Source organism: Bufo gargarizans, chromosome 1, assembly GCF_014858855.1.
Source record: "Bufo gargarizans isolate SCDJY-AF-19 chromosome 1, ASM1485885v1, whole genome shotgun sequence".
Taxonomy (NCBI): Eukaryota; Metazoa; Chordata; class Amphibia; order Anura; family Bufonidae; genus Bufo; species Bufo gargarizans.
The window spans coordinates 757070848-757088182 of NC_058080.1; the positions used below are offsets into that span (position 1 = coordinate 757070848).

Below are 17335 nucleotides of genomic sequence, written 5' to 3' on the forward strand. Positions count from 1 at the left end.
AGTTCAAGATTAGCAAACAGAGGGTTTATGAAGCAACTGTACATTACATGGGGTGGAGGGCAATGTCCAGTGGCTTCTGCCTCCTCCTCTCCCTGACCCAGTGTGATGACCTCTGACCTGCCTCCTCCTCTCCCTGACCCAGTGTGATGACCCCTGACCTGCCTCCTCCTCTCCCTGACCCAGTGTGATGACCCCTGACCTGCCTCCTCCTCTCCCTGACCCAGTGTGATGACCTCTGACATGCCTCCTCCTCTCCCTGACCCAGTGTGATGACCTCTGACCTGCCTCCTCCTCTCCCTGACCCAGTGTGATGACCTCTGACCTGCCTCTTCCTCTCCCTGACCCAGTGTGATGACCTCTGACCTGCCTCCTCCTCTCCCTGACCCAGTGTGATGACCTCTGACCTGCCTCCTCCTCTCCCTGACCCAGTCTGATGACCTCTGACCTGCCTCCTCCTCCTCTCCCTGACCCAGTCTGATGACCTCTGACCTGCCTCCTCCTCCTCCTCTCCCTGACCCAGTGTGATGACGTCTGACCTTGGCCTTGTCAGTAAGTGGACACGACCCTCCGGTCTCCGGGGAGCGCCCGCCCCACCCCCCCCCCCCCCCCCGCGGCTCCCGTACGATCCTCCCTCCGCTCCTAGTAATTAATGCTGGGATTTTCAGGCGGACGCTTCATATTTACTCCAGTAATAGGTTTCTGCAGGACGTGCACAAGTCCGGAGGAGGAGGAGGAGGAGGAGGAGGAGGAGGGGGGTCCGTCCAGGGCTGTGCAAGTACCGCACTAAGCCGAATGTCAATGAGCTGCTCACGAGCCCGGGGTCTGGATCAGAACGTCACTGCATGTGCACAGATGTCCCCCCTCCATCGCTGCATGTGCACAGACGTCCCCCCCTCCATCACTGCATGTGCACAGACGTCTCCCCCTCCATCACTGCATGTGCACAGACGTCTCCCCCTCCATCACTGCATGTGCACAGACGTCTCCCCCTCCATCACTGCATGTGTACAGACGTCTCCCCTCCATCGCTGCATGTGCACAGACGTCCCCCCTCCATCACTGCGTGTGCACAGACGTCTCCCCCTCCATCACTGCATGTGCACAGACGTCTCCCCCTCCATCACTGCATGTGCACAGACATCCCCCCCTCCTCCATCACTGCATGTGTACAGACGTCCCCCACCTCCTCCATCACTGCGTGTGCACAGACGTCTCCCCCTCCATCACTGCATGTGCACAGACGTCTCCCCCTCCATCACTGCATGTGTACAGACGTCCCCCCTCCATCACTGCGTGTGCACAGACGTCTCCCCCTCCATCACTGCATGTGCACAGACGTCTCCCCCTCCATCACTGCATGTGCACAGACATCCCCCCCTCCTCCATCACTGCATGTGTACAGACGTCTCCCCTCCATCGCTGCATGTGCACAGACGTCCCCCCTCCATCACTGCATGTGCACAGACGTCTCCCCCTCCATCACTGCATGTGTACAGACGTCTCCCCTCCATCGCTGCATGTGCACAGATGTCCCCCCTCCATCACTGCGTGTGCACAGACGTCCCCCCTCCATCACTGCGTGTGCACAGACGTCCCCCCTCCATCACTGCATGTGCACAGACGTCCCCCCCTCTGTGGCGAAACCAACCTCGCCACTGGGTTTTGGAGAGGGCTGTTTAAAAGCCTCTTGCCTCAGGATTATGGCCCATAGTAACTGTAAAGGAGAAGACAGACCGGCCGCACAGCTTAAATCTGTCTGTAGAATTGTATTTTATGTTATTATGCGTTCGGTTAAATTGTATGTTATGTGAGGGCACCCAGATAGCTAATAGTATTGTATTCGTGTATTCTGAGTGCCATTCACCTAATGATATGCACTCAGACTTGAGCTATCTGGGGATATGTTAAATGTCTGTGTTTGCTGTGGGGGTGTCCCATTGTGTGTTTGGGTGGTGATTCCTGTCCTGTTGTCTCCACATGTGTATTGGCGATCTCCCTTTGTCCTGAGAGATAATTGGATTGCCTTCGGTTGTCTCTGGGACAGAGAGGAGGAAACCATGATGCATTGTGGGGATGTGTTGTATCTGTTCTGTGTCGCAGTCTCCCTTCTGGTCCTCTAGGGGGCGTGAACGATTGGTTGCTGTACTTGCATTGTGTGTGTTGTAAGGTATTGATTGGTTGGATTTCAAAACCCTGTGGACAGTGCTATGTATGTTTCTTATGAATAAAAGAGGCTGTATCTGAAGTACAGTCAGACCACTGCTGACCCTCAAGACGAAGCCTTGTCTCGTTATTGGGGGGATTCCCTGTATGCTGTTAGAGACTGATTGCCAGGAGTGTAAGCTGACTGTACGCTTTTCCTGTTCGTCTGCTGGCAGCTATTCGCGAGGTTCCAGTTTGGAGTGCTATTTTGTATCCAGTTCGGGAGTTTGGTGTTTTGCAGTAGCTGTGCCTGTCTCTCAGAAAGGGGCATATCGCCTAAACGGATCTTAACCCCTTGTCTGCTGAAACGGTCCGTTACACCCTCCATCGTTGCATGTGCACAGACGTCCCCCCCTCCATCGCTGCATGTGCACAGACGTCCCCCCTCCATCACTGCGTGTGTACAGACGTCCCCCACCTCCTCCATCACTGCATGTGCACAGACGTCCCCCCCTCTATCACTGCATGTGCACAGACGTCCCCCCCTCCATCAATACATGTGCACAGACGTCCCCCCCCAATCACTGCATGTGCACAGACGTCCCCCCCTCCAATCACTGCATGTGCACAGACGTCCCCCCCTCTATCACTGCATGTGCACAGACGTCCCCCCCTCCATCAATACATGTGCACAGACGTCCCCCCCCCAATCACTGCATGTGCACAGACGTCCCCCCCTCCAATCACTGCATGTGCACAGACGTCCCCCCCTCCATCGCTGCATGTGCACAGACGTCTCCCCCTCCATCACTGCGTGTGTACAGACGTCCCCCACCTCCTCCATCACTGCGTGTGCACAGACGTCCCCCCTCCATCACTGCGTGTGTACAGACGTCCCCCACCTCCTCCATCACTGCATGTGCACAGACGTCCCCCCCTCCATCGCTGCATGTGCACAGACGTCCCCTCCTCCATCACTGCGTGTGTACAGACGTCCCCCACCTCCTCCATCACTGCGTGTGCACAGACGTCCCCCACCTCCTCCATCACTGCGTGTGTACAGACGTCCCCTCCTCCATCACTGCGTGTGTACAGACGTCCCCTCCTCCATCACTGCGTGTGTACAGACGTCCCCCCCCCCCCCCCATATACAAGCCTATTCTCCCCCCAACTGAAAACCCTGTCCCCTCACAGGTATAAACCTGTCTTATGCTTTAGTCACAACCAAAGCTGCAAATTGGATTTGAAGTTCCACTAATGAAAAGTGTTGCAACTTTATATTCTCTGCTGTTTTAATGCCGCATTTTCAAGATCTCTGCTTGCTGTTTGTAAATGGGAACATTCTGGCTTAACTGCTAAAGTAGGAAACTCATCCTGACCTTTTCACAGCTGAGAATTTGTTACAGTCGTATCCTGTCCGAACAATCCCCTGTGATCTAAGTACAGCAGCACAAGTCGCTGTCCCGCCCTGTTTGTTACAGTGTGTCAGTCATTGTCTAGCGAGGATACATAGTAGAAAACCCTCAGCCTCTTGGCCGGCACTCCCTGACAGAAAGCAGAGATCTTGAAATGATGAGAACTTTTGGGGATTTAGAGCTTTGTTATATGACATGAGCTCCCACAATGCACTGAACTCAAGAAGGGGATTGTGAATGCAGCTTTGGATGTGAATGGAGCACATCACACTGTCATCAGAGAGAGGTAAATAAAGTGAAATATCTACAATGTCATTGAAGCATTGTTCTAGGGTGGAGCGCCCCTTTAATATCTGAGGGATCTCCCAGTACAGCTTTCCGAACCCCCTGAATGCCCCCCTCCTGCGGGATAACGAAGGAGGTCTGCAGGAATATGGAGAGTCTAGGCGAGGGGCTGGTGGGTATGCTGGCACTTGTAGTTCCACAGGCCAATATTGAGTTCTGCAGTGTATGTGCCCTCCACCGGAATACAGGAATCCTGCTGTATGCACAGAGGTCACCACAAGGGTCAGCTGTAGGGAGAAGCGGCGCCCCGGCCCTGCCGTCAGTGACAGGACAGGTGACGAGCTTCTGTGCAGGTACACTGCGGACGAGCGGCGCCAGACTGGAGCCACAGCAGTCAATAGCCCCGGCACATGGAGCCGCTAATAGACTTTCCACTGTATAATGACGCGGTCAGAGAGGCACCTCACCAAATGTATCAGGACACACAGTACGGGGGGAGACAGCCAGGGCGGGGGGCTATAGACAGGGGCTTATACAGAGGGGGGCTTATACAGAGAGGGGGGGCTATAGACAGGGGCTTATACAGAGAGGGGGGCTATAGACAGAGGCTTATACAGAGACGGGGGCTATAGACAGAGGCTTATACAGAGAGGGGGGCTATAGACAGGGGCTTATACAGGGAGGGGGGCTATAGACAGGGGCTTATACAGAGAGGGGGGCTATAGACAGAGGCTTATACAGAGAGGGGGGCTATAGACAGAGGCTTATACAGAGAGGGGGGCTATAGACAGAGGCTTATACAGAGAGGGGGGCTATAGACAGAGGCTTATACAGAGAGGGGGGCTATAGACAGAGGCTTATACAGAGAGGGGGGGCTATAGACAGGGGCTTATACAGAGAGGGGGGGCTATAGACAGGGGCTTATACAGAGAGGGGGGGCTATAGACAGAGGCTTATACAGGGAGGGGGGGCTATAGACAGAGGCTTATACAGGGAGGGGGGCTATAGACAGGGGCTTATACAGAGAGGGGGGGCTATAGACAGGGGCTTATACAGAGAGGGGGGGCTATAGACAGGGGCTTATACAGAGAGGGGGGGCTATAGACAGGGGCTTATACAGAGAGGGGGGGCTATAGACAGAGGCTTATACAGAGAGGGGGCTGTAGACAGAGGCTTATACAGAGAGGGGGGCTATAGACCGGGGCTTATACAGAGAGGGGGGCTATAGACAGGGGCTTATACAGAGAGGGGGGCTATAGACAGGGGCTTATACAGAGAGGGGGGCTATAGACAGGGGCTTATACAGAGAGGGGGCTATAGACAGAGGCTTATACAGAGAGGGGGGCTATAGACAGAGGCTTATACAGAGAGGGGGGGCTATAGACAGGGGCTTATACAGAGAGGGGGGGCTATAGACAGAGGCTTATACAGGGAGGGGGGCTATAGACAGAGGCTTATACAGGGAGGGGGGCTATAGACAGGGGCTTATACAGAGAGGGGGGGCTATAGACAGGGGCTTATACAGAGAGGGGGGGCTATAGACAGGGGCTTATACAGAGAGGGGGGGCTATAGACAGGGGCTTATACAGAGAGGGGGGCTATAGACAGAGGCTTATACAGAGAGGGGGCTATAGACAGAGGCTTATACAGAGAGGGGGGCTATAGACAGAGGCTTATACAGAGAGAGAGAGAGGGGCTATAGACAGAGGCTTATACAGAGAGAGGGGCCATAGACAGAGGCTTATACAGAGAGAGGGGCTATAGACAGGGGCTTATACAGAGAGAGGGGCTATAGACAGGGGCTTATACAGAGAGGGGGGGCTATAGACAGGGGCTTATACAGGGAGGGGGGCTATAGACAGGGGCTTATACAGAGAGGGGGGCTATAGACAGGGGCTTATACAGAGAGGGGGGGCTATAGACAGGGGCTTATACAGAGAGGGGGGGCTATAGACAGGGGCTTATACAGAGAGGGGGGCTATAGACAGGGGCTTATACAGAGAGGGGGGCTATAGACAGGGGCTTATACAGAGAGGGGGGCTATAGACAGAGGCTTATACAGAGAGAGAGAGGGGCTATAGACAGAGGCTTATACAGAGAGAGGGGCCATAGACAGAGGCTTATACAGAGAGAGGGGCTATAGACAGGGGCTTATACAGAGAGAGGGGCTATAGACAGGGGCTTATACAGAGAGGGGGGCTATAGACCGGGGCTTATACAGAGAGGGGGGCTATAGACAGGGGCTTATACAGAGAGGGGGGCTATAGACAGGGGCTTATACAGAGAGGGGGGCTATAGACAGGGGCTTATACAGAGAGGGGGCTATAGACAGGGGCTTATACAGAGAGGAGGCTATAGACAGGGGCTTATACAGAGAGGGGGCTATAGACAGGGGCTTATACAGAGAGGGGGCTATAGACAGAGGCTTATACAGAGAGGGGGGCTATAGACAGAGGCTTATACAGAGAGGGGGCTACAGACAGAGGCCTATACAGAGAGGGGGGCTACAGACAGAGGCTTATACAGAGAGGGGGCTATAGACAGGGGCTTATACAGAGAGGGGGGCTATAGACAGAGGCTTATACAGAGAGGGGGCTATAGACAGGGGCTTATACAGAGAGGGGGCTATAGACAGAGGCTTATACAGAGAGGGGGGCTATAGACAGGGGCTTATACAGAGAGGGGGGCTATAGACAGAGGCTTATACAGAGAGGGGGGCTATAGACAGAGGCGTATACAGAGAGGGGGGCTATAGACAGAGGCTTATACAGAGAGGGGGGCTATAGACAGGGGCTTATACAGAGAGGGGGGCTATAGACAGGGGCTTATACAGAGAGGGGGGCTATAGACAGGGGCTTATACAGAGAGGGGGCTATAGACAGAGGCTTATACAGAGAGGGGGGCTATAGACAGGGGCTTATACAGAGAGGGGGGGCTATAGACAGAGGCTTATACAGAGAGGGGGGCTATAGACAGGGGCTTATACAGAGAGGGGGGCTATAGACAGAGGCTTATACAGAGAGGGGGGCTATAGACAGAGGCTTATACAGAGAGGGGGGCTATAAACAGGGGCTTATACAGAGAGGGGGCTATAGACAGGGGCTTATACAGAGAGGGGGGCTATAGACAGGGGCTTATACAGAGAGGGGGGGGGCTATAGACAGAGGCTTATACAGAGAGGGGGGGCTATAGACAGGGGCTTATACAGAGAGGGGGGCTATAGACAGAGGCTTATACAGAGAGGGGGGCTATAGACAGAGGCTTATACAGAGAGGGGGGCTATAAACAGGGGCTTATACAGAGAGGGGGCTATAGACAGGGGCTTATACAGAGAGGGGGGCTATAGACAGGGGCTTATACAGAGAGGGGGGGCTATAGACAGAGGCTTATACAGAGAGGGGGGGCTATAGACAGGGGCTTATACAGAGAGGGGGGCTATAGACAGAGGCTTATACAGAGAGGGGGCTATAGACAGGGGCTTATACAGAGAGGGGGGCTATAGACAGGGGCTTATACAGAGAGAGGGGCTATAGACAGAGGCTTATACAGAGAGGGGGGCTATAGACAGAGGCTTATACAGAGAGGGGGGCTATAGACAGGGGCTTATACAGAGAGGGGGCTATAGACAGGGGCTTATACAGAGAGGGGGGCTATAGACAGAGGCTTATACAGAGAGGGGGGCTATAGACAGAGGCTTATACAGAGAGGGGGCTATAGACAGGGGCTTATACAGAGAGGGGGCTATAGACAGAGGCTTATACAGAGAGGGGGCTATAGACAGGGGCTTATACAGAGAGGGGGCTATAGACAGAGGCTTATACAGAGAGGGGGGCTATAGACAGGGGCTTATACAGAGAGGGGGCTATAGACAGGGGGTTATACAGAGAGAGGGGCTATAGACAGAGGCTTATACAGAGGGGGGCTGTAGATAGGGGCTATAGAGTGAGGCTGATATGAAGATATTGGGGTATATTGATATACAGGGGTAATATAGAGATAAAGGGAGGTATACAGGTATACGGCGGGGGGGGGGGGGTATATAGATAATCATGAATATGTGGACATTTGCCCCCTCCTGCATCCCCCACACCACCGCCGCTTCTCCTGCTCTGCTGTGACTATAATATTATTACACAGGTGGGAAGGAGGCGCCGTGGTGCGATGATGTCAGCGCCGGCGGCGGCCCCATGGACACAGACGGCGTTATCTCAGCCGCCATAAACTGCCTGCACATTAACTGAAATTACCAATCATCCGCTCCGGCTCTGCACCGCGCATATTAACGAGCGCCGCCGCCACAAGCTCCCATCCCCCACACACCGAGGATAACATCCCAGCACTGGCAAAACACAGGAACCGTAGGGGCCCCAAAATCTTCCCCTGATGGTTGCGGAGCTGTGTAAAAGTATTCACGCCCTTCCCTCATCACAGATCGGTCACACTGAACGATTCCTGATGCTCAGACACAGAGTCACTAGACGGGAGGAGACCCGCGGGATCCCAGGACACGGAGTACGAGCGGTATCCCGCCATGTGCAGAAGTAACTGCCCCCCTTCCCAGTAAGGGTATATGGTCACATGTAGCTGCGTCCGCGTGCGGTCACCCATCGCCACCCAGCTTCAGCTATCTGGAATCGGACGGGAGATAATCCAGAAACCAAACCGTCAGCATGTGAGATAATCAGAGCCGGAACCCCCTGAACACGGGTTATATCCCGCACTGACAGAGCCGTGAGCACCGCCCAGGGGCCACTACTGGAACTGCAGCTGTGCGCGTGTTAACCCAGTGTGAACCTGTATTCCAGCTCCAGGGCTGCTTGCTACGTCACACATTTTTGCTGTGTACCTGCGCTGCTCTGTGGGGATGAGGGGATTAATAAGTGCTATTCCTTATCCCAGTTACCTAGGGTCGTTATCCAATATCCCTGGAGGTCTAGGGGGTTAACACCTAAAATTCCTGGTGGGTCGGGATAGTGAAGGGGTTAATAGGCTGACTATCAATGTGTTTTTTTTCGATGTAAGTTTTTCACATGTTTTGTCGAAGCGGTTGAGCGCGCATTTTGTTGATGTCATTTCTCGCGCGTTTTTTGCCCATATCAATGGGAAGTTTGGATGTGGATTCAATGTGGAAACCGCACTAAGAATGAAGACTTCACTTCTATTTTCCACATCGCGGTTTTTAAAACTGCGAGAAGAAAAAAAAAAGAAAAAAAAAAAAAAAGCGCCATGTACATGAACAAGCGGTTTGCCCATTAAAACCAAGGGAGATTACTTGCAAGCCTTTTTGGTACAGGTCCTGGAGGTGGGATCAGAATCAGTCTCACCATTCCAGCTCCTTCTCCCCGCTCACAGCATGCAGTCTCAGAACAGTGACAGGACCCTCAGCTGCATCCCCCTCCTCCACCAACGTAGATGGTAAAATGCTAAGGCTAGGTGTACAGTACGGCGCCCCATGTAGTAGGGAGATGTGAATACTGGGGTTCAGGTGCGCCACTCACCTGCCACACGGGGTCGGTGTGCTTTCCTGACTTTGCTGAGCTCATGTACTTTGGCTGAGGAGAGTCGGACTTTAGGTTGAAGATGGCCACGTTCCCATCGTAGAAGCCGACGGCCACCAGGTAGGGGTGATCCTTGTGAATGTCTAGGCACATGATGCCGCTCTCCGTGCTGAAGATGTACTCAGGGTATGAGGGGTTCTTCAGGGTCCAGAGAAGCAGCAGCCCCCGGGTCTGCTTCATGAAGTCATCTGCGGTGACAAAGAATGAAAAGAGAAGTCACGGGAGGGGTTTATATAGAGCTACCATAATAAACCACGCCTCTGAGGAGCGCCTGCCCTGCTAGATCTGATAATGGCACAGAAAGGGAGGTTACCCTGATGTTAGTGTAGAGGAGATCACTAGGTACAGTGCAGTGTAGAGGAGATCACCGGGTACAGTGTAGTGTAGAGGAGATCACCAGGTACAGTGCAGTGTAGAGGAGATCACCGGGTACAGTGTAGTGTAGAGGAGATCACCAGGTACAGTGTAGAGGAGATCACCGGGTACAGTGTAGTGTAGAGGAGATCACCGGGTACAGTGTAGTGTAGAGGAGATCACCGGGTACAGTGTAGTGTAGAGGAGATCACCGGGTACAGTGTAGTGTAGAGGAGATCACCGGGTACAGTGTAGTGTAGAGGAGATCACCGGGTACAGTGTAGTGTAGAGGAGATCACCGGGTACAGTGTAGAGGAGATCACCGGGTACAGTGTAGTGTAGAGAAGATCACCGGGTACAGTGTAGTGTAGAGGAGATCACCGGGTACAGTGTAGTGTAGAGGAGATCACCGGGTACAGTGTAGAGGAGATCACCGGGTACAGTGTAGTGTAGAGGAGATCACCGGGTACAGTGTAGTGTAGAGGAGATCACCGGGTACAGTGTAGTGTAGAGGAGATCACCGGGTACAGTGTAGTGTAGAGGAGATCACCGGGTACAGTGTAGTGTAGAGGAGATCACCGGGTACAGTGTAGTGTAGAGGAGATCACCAGGTACAGTGTAGAGGAGATCACCGGGTACAGTGTAGAGGAGATCACCGGGTACAGTGTAGTGTAGAGGAGATCACCGGGTACAGTGTAGTGTAGAGGAGATCACCGGGTACAGTGTAGTGTAGAGGAGATCACCAGGTACAGTGTAGAGGAGATCACCGGGTACAGTGTAGTGTAGAGGAGATCACCAGGTACAGTGTAGTGTAGAGGAGATCACCGGGTACAGTGTAGTGTAGAGGAGATCACCGGGTACAGTGTAGAGGAGATCACCGGGTACAGTGTAGTGTAGAGGAGATCACCGGGTACAGTGTAGTGTAGAGGAGATCACCGGGTACAGTGTAGTGTAGAGGAGATCACCGGGTACAGTGTAGTGTAGAGGAGATCACCGGGTACAGTGTAGTGTAGAGGAGATCACCGGGTACAGTGTAGTGTAGAGGAGATCACCGGGTACAGTGTAGTGTAGAGAAGATCACAGGGTACAGTGTAGTGTAGAGGAGATCACCGGGTACAGTGTAGTGTAGAGGAGATCACCGGGTACAGTGTAGTGTAGAGGAGATCACCGGGTACAGTGTAGTGTAGAGGAGATCACCGGGTACAGTGTAGAGGAGATCACCGGGTACAGTGTAGTGTAGAGGAGATCACCGGGTACAGTGTAGTGTAGAGGAGATCACCGGGTACAGTGTAGTGTAGAGGAGATCACCGGGTACAGTGTAGTGTAGAGGAGATCACCGGGTACAGTGTAGTGTAGAGGAGATCACCGGGTACAGTGTAGTGTAGAGGAGATCACCGGGTACAGTGTAGTGTAGAGGAGATCACCGGGTACAGTGTAGTGTAGAGGAGATCACCGGGTACAGTGCAGTGTAGAGGTGATCACCAGGTACAGTGCAGTGTAGAGGTGATCACCAGGTACAGTGCAGTGTAGAGGTGATCACCGGGTACAGTGCAGTGTAGAGGAGATCACCGGGTACAGTGCAGTGTAGATGTCAGCACCGGGTACAGTGTAGTGTAGAGGAGATCACCAGGTACAGTGTAGTGTAGAGGAGATCACCAGGTACAGTGCAGTGTAGAGGTGATCACCAGGTACAGTGCAGTGTAGAGGTGATCACCAGGTACAGTGCAGGGTAGAGGTGATCACCAGGTACAGTGCAGTGTAGAGGTGATCACCAGGTACAGTGCAGTGTAGAGGTGATCACCAGGTACAGTGCAGTGTAGAGGTGATCACCAGGTACAGTGCAGTGTAGAGGAGATCACCAGGTACAGTGTAGTGTAGAGGAGATCACCAGGTACAGTGCAGTGTAGAGGTGATCACCAGGTACAGTGCAGTGTAGAGGAGATCGCAAGGTACAGTGCAGTGTAGAGGAGATCACCAGGTACAGTGTAGTGTAGAGGAGATCACCAGGTACAGTGTAGTGTAGAGGAGATCACCAGGTACAGTGTAGTGTAGAGGAGATCACCAGGTACAGTGTAGTGTAGAGGAGATCACCGGGTACAGTGTAGTGTAGAGGAGATCACCAGGTACAGTGTAGTGTAGAGGTGATCACCAGGTACAGTGTAGTGTAGAGGTGATCACCAGGTACAGTGCAGTGTAGAGGAGATCGCCAGGTACAGGGTACTGTAGAGGAGATCACCAGGTACAGTGTAGTGTAGAGATCACCTGGTACAGTGCAGTGTAGAGGAGATCGCCAGGTACAGTGTACTGTAGAGGAGATCACCAGGTACAGTGTACTGTAGAGGAGATCACCAGGTACAGTGCAGTGTAGAGATCACCTGGTACAGTGCAGTGTAGAGGAGATCGCCAGGTACAGTGCAGTGTAGAGGAGATCACCAGGTACAGTGTACTGTAGAGGAGATCACCAGGTACAGTGCAGTGTGGAGGAGATGACCTGGTACAGTGTACTATAGAGTTGATCACCAGGTACAGTGCAGTGTAGATGTCAGCACCGGGTACAGTGCAGTGTAGAGGAGATCACCAGGTACAGTGTACTGTAGAGGAGATCACCAGGTACAGTGCAGTGTAGAGATCACCTGGTACAGTGCAGTGTAGAGGAGATCACCAGGTACAATGTACTATAGAGTTGATCACCAGGTACAGTGCAGTGTAGATGTCAGCACCGGGTACAGAGAAGGACCCTCATTCCTGCAGCTTTGCCTCATAGGTAGTAGACAGCTGTAAATTAGAACGCATGGTCCAGTATCGACACCCGGTGGCCATTTGTAGGCACTGCACCTGGTTCCCCAGTCCACCCTCCGGGTATACACTAGATATCCTGTGCACCAGGTTACTGCACACATACAGGAGAGCGGTGCCCGGATGCATCAGATATAAGGAGCACCGTGCAGCACCCCAGCACCCTCCTCTCTAGGAGAAGACGTGGGTCCAGGGCTGGATGTCCCGGGTGCAGGGAACCAGTCCTCGGTCTTAGGCTCCATTCACACGTCAGTATTTTTACATTTCCAGATAAACGTTCCTTTTTTTGGCGGATCAGTTTTTCAGTACAACCTTCCGTTTTTTTACTAAAGTGCTTCCAAATCCGTTCCGTGTTTCCGTTATTCCGGGGTTTTTTTTTCTTCCATTTTCCTGTCAACGGATCCGCAAAATCGGATGACATTCGGATGGTTTTGTGCAGGTCATCCGCATTTATGCGGATCCATTGACTTGAATAGACAACGGACCCGAAAAACGGACAGAAAGTAGGACAAGCTTAATTTGTTTTCAGGATCCGCATACTCGAAAATAGGAAAACGGAACGGATTCCGTGATTCGGACAGCACTATGATTGGTGTCCGCATTTTTGCAGAGGCAATTGAAATTAATGGATCCGAAAAAACATTCCGATTTAAATCGGAACGGAAATGGAGTGTTATAACGGACGTGTGAATGGACCCTAATGCCGAGCTGTGAACCGGAGAGTGACCTCGATATGAAGCTGCGGTGTGTGTTATGGGGGGGGGGGGGGGGGCACCCCCACATCTACACAATGACACGCTGCAGAGATGGGAACAATGTGCACGCTCCCTTATTACTAATACTCACAGTGGCCCCTACTGGCACATCTGCTGCTATTCCAGGGGCCACAACCAGCTGATACTTTAAACCCTCACACACTGACCCAGAGTTTCCCCATAACAGTGTCAGCGCCCCCATAATAGTGCCCTTATCACAGGGTCAGCCCCCGGTGTGTTTATGAATAACAGCAAATGTGCCCCCATAGTGGTGCCAGCTGGAGTACCGTCTCCATCAATAGTGACGGAGTGCTCCATGAATACAGCCAGAAAGAGTGCCCCCTTAAAGGGAACCTGTCACCGGGATTTTGTGTATAGAGCTGAGGACATTGGCTGCTAGATGGCCGCTAGCACATCCGCAATACCCAGTCCCCATAGCTCTGTGTGCTTTTATTGTGTAAAAAAAAGCTATTTTATACATATGCAAATTAACCTGAGAGGAGTCCTGTCCCTGACTTATCTCAGGAGGGACAGGACTCCTCTCAGGAGGGACAGGACTCCTCTCAGGAGGGACAGGACTCCTCTCAGGAGGGACAGGACTCCTCTCAGGAGGGACAGGACTCCTCTCAGGAGGGACAGGACTCCTCTCAGGAGGGACAGGACTCCTCTCAGGAGGGACAGGACTCCTCTCAGGTTAATTTGCAAATGTATAAAATCGTTTTTTTTTTTACACAATAAAAGCACACAGAGCTATGGGGACTGGGTATTGCGGATGTGCTAGCGGCCATCTAGCAGCCCATGTCCTCAGCTCTATGCCCAAAATCCTGGTGACAGGTTCCCTTTACCAGTGCCAGAGTGTACCCATAACAGTGACCCTAGAACACTGTCCTGAGCTCCATTTTGCATCCTTACCTCCATATGTCAGGACAATGCAGTACGGCTGCCAGCGATAGGGGGCGCTCAACACAGACCGCTCCCATCCCCAGTCACATGGCTGGGGAGAACCTAACAGGGCTCCTCCTCTCCGTGGGCCATATAATATTACGGACCATTGGAGGGAAAAATCAAACTTAGATGGGATAATCAATAATTCCAAAAGATCACAACTGCTGGGGGTTGTAGTTTCACTGCATCAGCCATAAGACTTACATGATCCATGTCCCACTGCAAACAGATCCTTGTACTTGGGATTCCTGTGAGGACAGAACAGAGATTGGGATGACAGATAAGGTTGTGATGAAAGGGTTAATATCGCCCATAGGCACATGAATAACATTTTCTGCCCCTCGCCTCTGCACTGCCCCCTGCTGGTTATAGATCAGCTATGACACCAACATGGCTGCTCCTCTGGACAATGCAGCCTGGAAGTGGATAGGTCATCAGTATCTGACTGGTGGGGGTCCGATACCTGGGACCCCCGCTGACCAGCCTGTGCTTGCAGCAGTACCGCAGCCTTCTCCCAGCTCACCCAGCACAGCGCCATACATTGCACAGCAGCGGTGCTCAGTATTGCACTCAGGCCCATTCACTTCTATGGGGCTGAGCTGCTCCCAGGTCATGTGACTGATGAACGTGACATCACTGGCCCAGGACAGCTGGAGAAGGCTGAAGCACTATTGCGAGCTTCAATAGGTCAGAGAATAGGTCATCCGTAAAAAACACTTGTAAAACCCCTTAAATTAAAGGTTCTGGGGTCTGAATAAGTTTAGGATTCTGGTCAAGAGTCCAAATTTATTTTAAGGATTAGTCGTGGGATCTATTTAATGTAGGCAGTCTGGTCTGGGCCCCGAACGAGTTTAGGGCTCTGGCCTGGGCCCCGAACGAGTTTAGGGCTCTGGCCTGGGCCCCGAACGAGTTTAGGGCTCTGGCCTGGGCCCCGAACGAGTTTAGGGCTCTGGCCTGGGCCCCAAACGAGTTTAGGGCTCTGGCCTGGGCCCCAAACGAGTTTAGGGCTCTGGCCTGGGCCCCAAACGAGTTTAGGGCTCTGGCCTGGGCCCCAAACGAGTTTAGGGCTCTGGCCTGGGCCCCAAACGAGTTTAGGGCTCTGGCCTGGGCCCCAAACGAGTTTAGGGCTCTGGCCTGGGCCCCAAACGAGTTTAGGGCTCTGGCCTGGGCCCCAAACGAGTTTAGGGCTCTGGCCTGGGCCCCAAACGAGTTTAGGGCTCTGGCCTGGGCCCCAAACGAGTTTAGGGCTCTGGCCTGGGCCCCAAACGAGTTTAGGGCTCTGGCCTGGGCCCCAAACGAGTTTAGGGCTCTGGCCTGGGCCCCAAACGAGTTTAGGGCTCTGGCCTGGGCCCCAAACGAGTTTAGGGCTCTGGCCTGGGCCCCAAACGAGTTTAGGGCTCTGGCCTGGGCCCCAAACGAGACCCCCAGTAAGCGGACCTTTACTAAGTAGAGGCAATTAACCCTGTACTAGACACGGGTCTTGTTACACATCCGCTGTACCGACACAAGTCGTGCATCCAGTGATTATATTACGGAGCCTCACAGGTTATATGCAAATTACTGTTTGTTGCCTGCGTGGCTTATGGCTTAGAAATGCCATATGGCCGAAAATGAAAATATGGTAAAACCGCCGGTGGTTCTTGGCTGCATGGCGCGCTAATGCTACATGTTTACTGTCCCATGACCGCAGCTCCTGAGAGGCAGGAAGATGGCCTCCGCGGTACAGCCTCAGCATATCCTACAGCAGGTTAGCTGTACAGGGTGCGGCTGTCAGCACAGGGCAGATGGATTACAAGTGGCAGACACCAGAGCTGTGAATGCAGCTTTCAGTGTGACTAGAGTACAAGACCTCCTGATTAGTACACAATACACAGTAGTACTTGCAGCATTATATGCAGATTTCAATGTAAAGTTTATTTAAGAGGCTTAAGCCAATTTTGTTTTGTAACTTACTAATATACTCTGTGCGGCAATCCCCCAATTATCAAGATCTCTGCTTGCTTTCAGAGGATGAGACCCATCCTGACCACGTCCAGCTGACAGACCTGCAGTGCTAGTTATATAAAGAGCTTATAACAGGCCCATCAGCTGTATGCAGGACTAGGGCAGGAGGGGTTCTTAGGCTCTGGGATGTAGAGGTTTCCATTCAGTGACAACAAACATCTGTATAAAGAAAGTATGATTTTAAAAGAGAAAATTCTGCAGAACCTCATGATACAGAGCGCAGATGCTGAGGAGCCTCGCAGTACCAGAGAGGTGGGAGGTTCATACCTATCAAGCGATCAGCAATGCTCTGAAGTCACATTTCTTCCTTAAAAAAAAGAGGTTCTGCAGCAGCGTCTGTGTGCGTCGTTGGAGTGAATTTACATCTTGCGGTTATATTGAATTTCTCAAAACTGCAGCAAAAATGCGTTATGGCCGCACCTTGGCATACCTGTACACATACCAGTGCTGTGCGCCAAGAACCACATGGCAAAACCGTGCATAGTTTTTACTGCAAATCACTGTAGGTTTACTTCACGCGGCACAAAATGCTACGCTCAGGGGCACAAAACAGCCTCATGGTCTAGAAACCTATAGGACATGTACCTGGAGGCATTCGGGAACCAGAGAACACTGAGAATCAGCCACAAGACGGGTGTAATACCGGCACTCACCAGCAGACGGCAGTCACTGCCAGCCGTTTGGCCTTCTCATACTGGAACCTCCAGAGCGGCAGCAGCGTGCCCTCCTGCTCCCTGAACTCGTCCGCCACATCCTCAAAGTACTTGAAGTCTAGAGTGAAAAGATGCAAGAAGATAATCGCCATCAGTGGAGCACGAGACTGTGTGTACCATGGATACAAAATCCTGCAGGCGACTACTGATGCACAGATTATTAAGATTACTGCACCACTGGTTGTCGGATTTAATTAAAAGTATCTTTCAATAACCTAAACTAGAGCTGGGATGTGCTGGTATACAGTCCGTGACCGCTGCAGCCTAGCATGGTCCTCAGAGGTTGGCTGCAGTGGACACTTGCTGTACACCCGTACGTCACAGCCAATCATTGTCTTTGGTGGTTGGTTGCTGAGGACAGTGATTGG

General features: G+C 52.5%; 1 protein-coding gene across 1 annotated transcript in view; it reads right to left on the bottom strand.

Annotated features, from left to right (window-relative positions):
• The window catches only part of LOC122938256 (dynein axonemal intermediate chain 1-like), an 86148-nt gene that overhangs the window by 57471 nt on the left and 11342 nt on the right, over positions 1 to 17335 (bottom strand). Inside the window, exons 12-14 of the mRNA XM_044293645.1 lie at positions 16908 to 17025; positions 14455 to 14498; positions 9341 to 9588 (exon numbers count right to left, since the gene is read on the bottom strand). Of these exons, the coding sequence (XP_044149580.1) occupies positions 9341 to 9588; positions 14455 to 14498; positions 16908 to 17025 (410 nt within the window). The remainder of the gene's footprint in view (positions 1 to 9340; positions 9589 to 14454; positions 14499 to 16907; positions 17026 to 17335) is intronic.